Source organism: Apodemus sylvaticus, chromosome 22 (genome assembly GCF_947179515.1).
Source record: "Apodemus sylvaticus chromosome 22, mApoSyl1.1, whole genome shotgun sequence".
In the NCBI taxonomy this organism is placed as follows: Eukaryota; Metazoa; Chordata; class Mammalia; order Rodentia; family Muridae; genus Apodemus; species Apodemus sylvaticus.
Window position 1 is genome coordinate 16,122,250 of NC_067493.1, and position 10,088 is coordinate 16,132,337.

The 10,088-nt window shown below is 47.0% G+C and overlaps 1 protein-coding gene across 2 annotated transcripts; it reads left to right on the plus strand.

The window, feature by feature from the left end:
* Positions 1-930: 930 nt before the first annotated feature.
* On the plus strand, positions 931-5,443 carry Hmgb1 (high mobility group box 1). Of its 2 annotated transcripts, none has more exons than XM_052169105.1 (5): positions 931-1,076; positions 3,086-3,249; positions 3,398-3,543; positions 3,923-4,097; positions 4,898-5,443. In XM_052169105.1, the coding sequence occupies exons 2-5, from the start codon at positions 3,100-3,102 to the stop codon at positions 5,072-5,074; spliced, it is 648 nt and encodes a 215-aa protein (XP_052025065.1). In that variant the 5' UTR covers positions 931-1,076; positions 3,086-3,099; the 3' UTR covers positions 5,075-5,443. The 2 variants fall into 2 exon arrangements, with proteins under 2 accessions (XP_052025065.1, XP_052025066.1); XM_052169106.1 differs by lacking the exon at positions 931-1,076 and adding an exon at positions 2,335-2,555.
* Positions 5,444-10,088: the final 4,645 nt, after the last annotated feature.

Here is a 10,088-nt window from a genome sequence, read left to right on the forward strand (position 1 = left end):
GTGGTGTGATCGGAGGGAAGATAGCAATCACAAAGATTCATTTGATTCTAACAGTAATCCACACCGAGTCACAGAAAACAGCCTCTGTGTGTGTGTGTGTGTGTGTATGGGGTGGGGGGAATACGGTCTTTAATGAACTTGCTAATTGTAGCTGGGTCCTCCCAAACATTTCCTGAGAGCAGCCAGTATCAAACTGCTGAGTGGCTGTGCATTAAGTCCCTGGAATAAGGCTTTGGTGTCCGGGAAGTTCAAAACAGTGCTTTGTGTTTGACCAAAAAGAAAAAAAGTTGGAGAAATGCTGGGAAACTCGAGCAGACCCAGAAGAAGGGGTGCAACTGGACGCCTGCTGGCGGGTGCAGACTAGGCCTCTGGGCAGGGTGGGCACGTTAGGCGGGCGGCCCCGGTGAGGGGTGTCTGGTGGTGGGCTGCAGCAGCATAGCCGTCCCGGGGCCCGCGGAGCCCCCCGCGTTTGGGGCGCAGGCCCCCGAGCGGTCGCCCCACTCGGGGAGGCATCCCCAAGCACGGGCCGCGCATCTCAACGGCTCGGGGCGGGAGCGTGGAGTGGGAGGGGGGGCGGGCCTGCGGGAGCCGCCCGGGCCTGAGGACGCGGCGGTGGCTGTGGCAGAGCCAGGCCCTGGTCGCGCGCGCCGCGGCTCGGGCGTGGGGCTGGCTCGGGACAGACGCAGGCACACAGACACCATAGAGCTCCGCTTTCCCGTAGCAGCTGCTGCCTCTGCCGCTGCCTCTCCCGCCTCAGCCTCTCGGCCCGGCACACACACACATTCAGATTTGCGCGCTGTTTCAATCCTCGGTGACGTGTCCTCGCAGACAGCCAATGGCGCGCGGGCTCTGGTCAGGACAATGGGAGGGAACGGGCCAATGAGCGAGCCCGGTGAGTTGGCGGTAGCCAATAGGAGGCGCGCTGGCTGGAGAGTAATGTTACAGAGCGGAGAGAGTGAGGAGGCTGCGTCTGGCTCCCGCTCTCACAGCCATTGCAGTACATTGAGCTCCATAGAGACAGCGCCGGGGCAAGCGAGAGCCGGACGGGCACTGGGCGACTCTGTGCCTCGCGGAGGGTAAGTGCGGGGCGGCGCAGCGGCGGGGAAAGCGCCTCGGGCAGCCTGGTAGCCCGCGCGGCGGCCGGATCCCCGCGGCCCGGAGCCGACGGGTCAGGCTCCACACAAAGGCAAATGAGGGGGGACCGTGGGGGGAACTGCGCACGGAGCGAGGCTCCGCCGGGCGCCGCGAACGCTGCCCCGCGCTGAACCGAGCCGCGGGCCTCAGGCGGCTGCCACTCCACACCCGCGGCGCCGTCCCTGCTTCACTGGCGCAAAAAAAAAAAATTTTTTTTTTTTGTGTGTGTGTTCCGTATTATTTAAAAAAAAATTTTTTTAAACGTGTTTGTGGCCCCCGGGGCCGAGCGTTTCGGGCAGGCGGCGTGCGCGGAGCGGGCAGCGGCGGCGCTTCCCGGCTGCATGGGCGGCCGCGGCGGGGAGCGCGGGGCGGCGGGCGGGGCGCCGCTGCGGGCGAGGGCGGCGCGGGTGGGCCGGGGGCGGCCGTGCGGGGCGGCTCGGGCCGGGCGAGGCGGCGGGCGAGCGGGCGGCAGTGGGGGGAGCGGCGCCGCTGCGCTCGCTGGAACATGGCTGACTCGGCCCGGCGCTGCTGGCTGGAGAGAAAACAAGGCGGGCGTGCGGGCGGGGGAAGCTGGGCGCAGCAGTTCTGAGGCAACTTTTTTTTTACCCCCCCTCTCCTCTCGCTCCCCTCTCTCCTCGCTCGCTCTCTCTCTCTTCACAGCCCCGCGTTCTCCGTGCGGGGGCGGCGGGGCGCGCGGAGGGAGACGGCGCGGGGGCCGCGGGGGGGAGGGGAGCCGCGCGCCCCCGCCCCTCCCCCGCCGCCATGGCGAGTGCGCCAGCGCCCCGCCCGCCGCGCGCCTCAGACTCCTCACACTCACACTCACACACACACACACACACACATACACACATACGCGCGCACACACAAAGGGAAGGAGCCATATTCGCGCTCGCCCTCGCGGCGGCGGCGGCGGCGCAGGCGGGGAAGACGCGCAGCGGCCATTCCGTGCGCCGGCCCTGGCGGCCGCGGGCGGAGCCAGCCCCCATTTCGAGCGGGGCTTCTCCTTGCGCCGCGGCCGACAAAATGGGGGCGGCGGCGCGAGCCCGCGGCCTTCCGGGCGCACGTGGCGGCCTCGGGCCCGCCCGGAGCCGCAGCCCCCCTCAACCTCGGGGCCAAGTTCGGAGGGCGGGGAATCCTGCCCGCGCGCGCCAGGGTACCCCAACTTTTCACGGGCCCGGTTGAAGGAGGAAAAAAAAAAGCCCGACACCCCCGTGGTGGCGGAGGGGGGGCGGCAGGAGTGGCTTTTGTCCCTCATCCTTGTTTACTCGGAGAAACTTCAGACCGGACGTGTTTAGTCAGAGCAGAAACGCATCTCGGGGCCAAAGCGATAGGAAACTGTGGCCTCTCCCGGCCCGAGCCCAGCGCCGCCTCCGCCCTCCCGAGCAAAGTTTGATGCGAAGACGGGGTGCTCTCCAAGCTGGGTAAACTTTAGGTGCACGGCGGGGGATTTATTGTTTTGCTTTTCATCCCCTCCCCCCCAGCTTTTCTAGGCCTGTAATTTTTTAAGGTCTACTGGATCGTTCCCTGTACCCTGCAAAATTCACGAATGGACAGGGTGGGTTTTTGTATTTTTTTTTTTTAGTTGTGTTTTGTTGATTTAAACAATTTTCAGATTTAAACATGGTTTTTAACGACCAGCTAGGCAGCCATTCAGAACAGACACCGACGGTTAGTGAATGCTTGAGTGTATCTGTGCCTACACTTTGAGATCACACCGGGGTTTTTTTGCTTTTTGTGTTTTTTGTTTTTCCCTTTCCCCTGTGTCCCATGCCCTCATCTCTGGCTTAACCACTTCTAGGAATTGGCAATGGTTTGCAATGTTCTGCCTGGCTTTTGTGGGAGATTGTCGTCACCGCTGTGTTAAATAACACAAACTTTGGTTTGTCTTGCCACCCTGAGCAGCTTGTCTGTTTCACAATTTTCGTTACTTACATCGAATGCTTTATTTTAGAAAATCAACTAAACATGGGCAAAGGAGATCCTAAGAAGCCGAGAGGCAAAATGTCCTCATATGCATTCTTTGTGCAAACCTGCCGGGAGGAGCACAAGAAGAAGCACCCAGATGCTTCTGTCAACTTCTCAGAGTTCTCCAAGAAGTGTTCAGAGAGGTGGAAGGTAAGAGGGCTTTTAGAGGCACTGAGAGCCTCTTAGTGGTGAATTAGGATGAAGGGGCTGGGTGTTCTCTTTACTATTTGACTATTAAAGTGCTTTAGGTTGGCATATTAAACATCTCTATGTCAAGTTTACAAATAACTCTTTCTAGACCATGTCTGCTAAAGAAAAGGGGAAATTTGAAGATATGGCAAAGGCTGACAAGGCTCGTTATGAAAGAGAAATGAAAACCTACATCCCCCCCAAAGGGGAGACCAAAAAGAAGTTCAAGGACCCCAATGCACCCAAGAGGCCTCCGTAAGTATGGGCATTCATTTTGGGTTGTTTAGAGTAGGTAGGAATTGATCAAGTCACCTTAAGTGTCTAGTGTTAGGTTTCTTAGTTGAGAATGGCTCAGGTTGTGTATTTGAGAGGTCAATATAACTTATGCTGGGTGGGATTATTAGTATTAGGTAAGGCATTTGGACTGACAAACCCGATTTCTTTGCACAGAATATTTTTCGTCCTTTTATATCTTTAGAAATTGCTCAACTAGAATGTCTTACAAGATGTGTTTGAATATTTACACCCTGTCCGTTGTATGACATAAATTACTAGGTACTTAAACACTGCAAAGTGGAGCAGATTTGATAATGTTTGGTTTGTTGAAATCTGAAAACTACATTTCTGGTTTTAGTTCGGCCTTCTTCTTGTTTTGTTCTGAGTACCGCCCCAAAATCAAAGGCGAGCATCCTGGCTTGTCCATTGGTGATGTTGCAAAGAAACTAGGAGAGATGTGGAACAACACTGCAGCGGATGACAAGCAGCCCTATGAGAAGAAAGCTGCCAAGCTGAAGGAGAAGTACGAGAAGGTAAGAATGATGGGACGCCAGGTGTTAGGGTATTATACTTATAGATAACTGGACTTATTTTGCATTTTGTTTCTTTATATAGAAAGGGCTAATAGTGTATTTAATTTTCCTATTATCTGATTTGAGCCAAGGCCTTTAAGCTGTTTTAGCTTTATTTTTTAATATATATTCAAATTTGGGGGAAAATTTTAGCTACTTTTGGTGAGAATGGTTTCTTAGTGGTTATGCATACACTACAAAAATAGATTAGGCAAAGTAACTACTGCCTGTGTGCAAATATTTATTATATATTCACTTTAGGTTAAAATAAAACTGTTTAAATTTTAAGCTTGCCAAGGTAACTGTCAGTAGAATGGAGAAAAATTGTAATTCCTATGCATAAATTAAAATACCTCAAAGCTAGTTTGACATTTTTTTCTGAAAATGTCTATTTTTTAGACACACCCCCAACTCTCCCGTTTTCTTCTGTGGATTAAGGTCTGGCTATGAACCTGTAGGATGCTGTTTTGTGTTCAGAAGGTGGCAGTATTACCCTTTGATCAGTCTGCCTTCTAGTCCCCATAAAGTAGAATTAGGATGTAGTATATAATTGCACCTCAGTGAGGCATAACAACACAAATATTAGACTGCCATTTTATGAGTTGTAGATTTTAAATTATTCATTTTTATGTTGCCTTTTCCTGTGGTCTAATTATTTGGGAAGGTAAAATGGGCCTGTGTATTATGGAGACTTTGTGTGAAGTTTTTTTTTATTTTTTTTATTTTTTTGTCTTTGTTATATTCTCTCCTCGTTTTGGAAGGATATTGCTGCCTACAGAGCTAAAGGAAAACCTGATGCAGCGAAAAAGGGGGTAGTCAAGGCTGAGAAGAGCAAGAAAAAGAAGGAGGAGGAAGATGATGAGGAGGATGAAGAGGATGAGGAAGAGGAGGAGGAAGAGGAAGACGAAGATGAAGAAGAAGATGATGATGATGAATAAGTTGGTTCTAGCGCAGTTTTTTCTTGTCTATAAAGCATTTAACCCCCCTGTACACAACTCACTCCTTTTAAAGAAAAAAATTGAAATGTAAGGCTGTGTAAGATTTGTTTTTAAACTGTACAGTGTCTTTTTTTGTATAGTTAACACACTACCGAATGTGTCTTTAGATAGCCCTGTCCTGGTGGTATTTTCAATAGCCACTAACCTTGCCTGGTACAGTCTGGGGGTTGTAAATTGGCATGGAAATTTAAAGCAGGTTCTTGTTGGTGCACAGCACAAATTAGTTATATATGGGGACAGTAGTTTGGATTTTGTTTTTTTTTTTTTTCCCCTTTGGTTTTATTTTTGGGTTTTGTTTTTTTTTTTTTTCATCTTCAGTTGTCTCTGCAGCTTATACGAAGATAATTGTTGTTCTGTTAACTGAATACCACTCTGTAATTGCAAAAAAAAAATTGCGGCTGTTTTGTTGACATTCTGAATGCTTCTAAGTAAATACAATTTTTTTTATTAGTATTGTTGTCCTTTTCATAGGTCTGAAAGTTTCTTCTTGAGGGGAAGCTAGTCTTTTGCTTTTGCCCATTTTGGGTCACATGGATTATTATAGTGTGTATCTTTTCATATAGTTAGCTGGAAAAAAGCTTTTGTCCACATACCCTGCATATTGTGGTAGGGGTAACATTTTCATCCATAGTTGAAGACTCCAAAACCGTGATCAGTTGGATAAGAGATATTTAACCTACTTGGCAAAGCAAGGAGTGATCAATTCTGTCACACCATGGGATTATTAGAATCAAGCAATTTGAAAGTCTGTCCTTGAAGGACTAATAGAAAACTATGTTCTAATCCTTACACGAGGACTCTCCTTTAACTGCCATTACTATGTAATGGCAGTTATATTTTTGCAGTTTCCCCCTACTAAAGAAGACCTGAGAATGTATCCCCAAAAGCGTGAACTGAAAATACAAGACTGCCACACTATTTGCTGACCTTAGTCCCAGCGAAGGCTATCAGAATGCTGGCTGTAATGCCTTTGCCCTTCTATCTAAATGTGGATTGCTCAGGAAACTTAACTGTTTAAAGGTATTTTTAATTAGTTGAGCCAGCTTTTAAAATTATGCCACATTTAAAATGAAGGTTATATTTTCCTATATTGTGGTTTGTCCCTTTATAAATCAGATGCAAGGAAAGGATAAACTTTGCATATTAGGTCCATTCCATTTGCTTTTTCTTTATGAAACCCAAACTCATTCATTAATCATGTTTAATCTGCTTAGTTTAGGGAACAATTTGGCAATTTTGTGGGTTTTTTTTTTTTTTTGAGATTATCGTTCTCTTAAAGTGCCAGTGTTTTAAAATAGCGTTCTTGTAATTTTACGCGCTTTTGTGATGGAGTGCTGTTATATAATTTTGACTTGGGTTCTTTACATTTGCGTTTGTTAATGTAATTTGAGGAGGAATACTGAACATGAGTCCTGGATGATACTAATAAACTAATAATTGCAGAGGTTTTAAATATTAGTTAAATGACTTTCACTTAAGAATTTAAGCTTTTTGTCACACTTTATAATAATGCCTCATAGTAAACAACTTAAAGGCTTTTTCCTATTAACACGTGATGGCTGGGGCCAGTTAGATAGAAGGCAGTTGGCTGTCAGCTCTGACAACTGATGGCAGGAGGGAATCTGCTTCTAAACTGCTTTGACCACATACTCCCCTGCATTCATGTATACACAGTACGTTTAAGACGTTAAGTAGGCTAAAGGACTACAAAAGCCAGGTTTTTGTCAAGCATCCCTAATATATATAGAGATCTGAGGAGCATAGTCAGAATGTTAAGATTAACTTAAAACCTAAAGTGAGTGAAGTCAGGTTGGTCTCAAAGATTGCTCATCTGTTCTCTTAGCCTGCGGAGGACCGCAGCAGACTAGTGTTCTTGATTACCAACTTCGGAACAAGTGACTTGGAAATGTGTACTGGTGCCTTAGAACTACCATTGTGGACATCTGTTGTTAGTAAGTGATCCATTTAAAAGTGAACTCTGCCTCAAGGAAACGTCTTTGTAACTTTAGTGGGTGTGTCGTGACAGCTACCCTTTTAAAGATGTTAAGAATGGGAATAGTTTGCCTTGCTTAAACAGCTTCAGATCTTCAAGAAATGGAACAAAAAGACCTTAAATTTGAGAAGGAGTTTGTTCAGCATCTAAGCTGAACAAAAGTTCCCCTGGAACTCTGTATTGACTGGAAGACTGAAATTTGAAGGTTTTAGTATTAGGTTAATATGTGTCTTGTAGCCCAGGCTTTCCTGGAGCTCACTATGTAGCAGAAGATTGGATCCTGCCTCTGCTTCCCAAGTGCTGTGATTATTGGTATGTGCCACTGTACCCGGTAGGGTTTCTGTATTTTAAAAGTGACACCACCATTTTTGATAATCATTTCTTACCCTCAGATGTATGCTTCAATGTCCATCCACAGAAAAAATGAGAAAGTCACTGGTACCCTCAAATTTCATTTCCTAACTTGTGGATTAAAGAACTCAAAGGCTGCTCTCAAACTGTCTAGCTTTCAACTTCCCAACTACTGGGAAGTGTCCCCATGTCTACAGGGTTTGTTAGTAAAATTTGGGCTGGACATGGTGGTACATACCTTTAATTCTGTAGCCTTGGAAGACATGGATCTCTTGAGTTTAGGGCCAGAGGTCTAAAGGTAAGTAATAAGGCAGCAAGCAGCCATTCGTTAACTTGGTACTTAGGCAATCAAGTATAGTTCTGGTTCAGTGCATTAAACTGTACAGGAGAGAAAGGCCATTAAGTTCAAGCCATTAAGTGAACAGTTTACTGGTGGCTGGACCCATTAATAAGAGGCTGTAACAAGTTTCTTGAGCTTGTTTTTCCATTTACATCAATTCCCACAATCGTTGAAATACCTTTTGATACTGGGTAGAAGACAGAAAACAAGTTTGGATGGCCACCTCATCAGAGGTGAGGTTCCTGTGTTCATACCCCTAAGCACAGCAGTCCTAACAATTTTGGGAAATTCCCTGGGGTTCAGCCAAGTAACTTCCGTGAGTAAAAAGGCTGTGCTCCAGTAATGCAACTCTAGCAGATACCATGGCACAGAAACGCAAACCACATAGAACAATACACCACATATACCATCTGCCAGGAAGAAACCATCCCAATCAGGATGGTCACTGGTTTAGACTCCAAATACTGGAGTCTACAGGACATCAGTGGAAAAGGACATAATGAATAGAGTCCCCCAGGGGTTGGGAACTGGAATCCAGGGCTAGAGTAGCAGGAGAGTTGGGGTTCAAATCAGAAAGCTTGTGCTTAAAAGAGTCTTGAGTTTCCAGTCTTCCCTCCCCCACCACCAAATTTGGGGTGGTGGGGGGAGGCGGGACAAATGTTTATAAGATACATGGTTTTTGTTTTTTTTTTCAAATAGTGTTTTTGAGACAGTGACTCAATGTCAACCAGGCTGGCTCATAAATTAAGAAGATCCACATATTTCTGCCTTCCCAGTGCTGAGATAAAAGATGTATATCACATTCCTAGCTATTTAAAGAAAGTGCGTATTTTGCCCACATATATGCACCACATGCGTGCAGTGCCCATGAAACCCAGAAGAGGGTATGGTTCCCCTGAAACTGAGTATTAAAATCAGGTTCTGTGAAAGAACACTAAATGCTCTTAACCACGCTGGACCTGGCCATTTGTTTTTTGTCCATTTGTCTGTGTGAGACAGGGTCTTTGTAGCTCAGGCTGGCTTTGAACTCATCATTTGGCTAAAGGTGGTCCTGGGTAATTATCACAAGTGACCTTGTAACATCTCATGGTTTGCTAGCTTGCTTTCTGGGAGATACCCACTGTCTTGCCTTTTTCTCTCAGGCTTTTGTACATGTTCAGAATAAATATCTCAAAGGAGGACTGCTGAGTCAAAAGATGGTTGGACTCAACATTTCGGCAGATATCACCTAATTGGACCCCCAAAGATGTGCTTACACTCCTCGGGAACTTTTTATGGTTTTTCTCTGTGTAGCCCTAGCTGTCCTGGAACTCACTCTGCAGACCAGACTGGCCTTGAACTCAGGAATCTACCCACCTCTGCCTCCCAAGTGCTGGGATTAAAGGAGTTTGCACCACTGCCTGGCTCTGCCGCATTTTTTGTTTGTTTTGTTTTGTTTTGTTTTTGGATTTGGGTTTTCGAGACAGGGTTTCTCTGTGTAGCCCTGACTGTCCTGGAACTCACTCTGTAGACCAGGCTGGCCTCGAACTCAGAAATCTGCCTGCCTCTGCCTCCCAGAGTGCTGGGATTACAGGCGTGCGCCACCACCGCCCGACTCTGCTGCAATTTAATATGGACTTTATGATAGACTTTTATAGGTTCTTTGGATCCATGAAAAAAAAAAACTTTAATTTTGGTTTGGTTTGGGGTTTTCTGTATTTTTGTTTGTTTGTTTGTTTGTTTGTTGTTTTGTTTGAAAGAGTCTTGCTTTCCCGACTGTCCTGGAACTCCTGAGTGCTGGTATTAAAGGCATGTGCCATGCAGGCTATGGGAGAGGAGCCTTTGTTTTTAAAAAATAAAATCTTAAAATACAATTATATGTCCAGAGTTCCCTATTGACATAACCAGAAATGCAGGCAGAATCAGAGCTGAAAGACCCTGTGGTGGCTCTTGCAAACTTGCAAGAAGTTTGGGCCATAGCTAGGTATTTAATCATTGCATGGGACAGAGGACTTTCGCATGTTTACATCCTTAATCATGTTTCTATGTGCTTCTAGTGTTTCTATGGAGAGGGAGGTTCAACCTTACAAAAGCTGCAGCTTTTGGAGAGGTGGCGGTGGGCGGGGCTGTGGGGCTGTGTGTGTGTGTGGGGGGGGGGGGTAAAGCGGTCGGGGTGTCTAATAGAACTGAGACTGGATTCCAGCTGGCAGCAGACGCGCTTCTTAGTGAAGGTGCATGAGTAAGGCTCTGACACGTTAAAGCTCACCCGTGCTTCATTTTCCTTGCTGGGA

Excerpts from the sequence above, each read along its gene's own strand:
- Hmgb1 (XM_052169105.1), top strand. The coding sequence starts at position 3,100 with ATGGGCAAAGGAGATCCTAAGAAGCCGAGAGGCAAAATGTCCTCATAT. Across the intron at positions 3,544-3,922 it reads AATGCACCCAAGAGGCCTCC|TTCGGCCTTCTTCTTGTTTT; the intron begins GTAAGTATGGGC and ends TTCTGGTTTTAG. Across the intron at positions 4,098-4,897 it reads TGAAGGAGAAGTACGAGAAG|GATATTGCTGCCTACAGAGC; the intron begins GTAAGAATGATG and ends TCGTTTTGGAAG.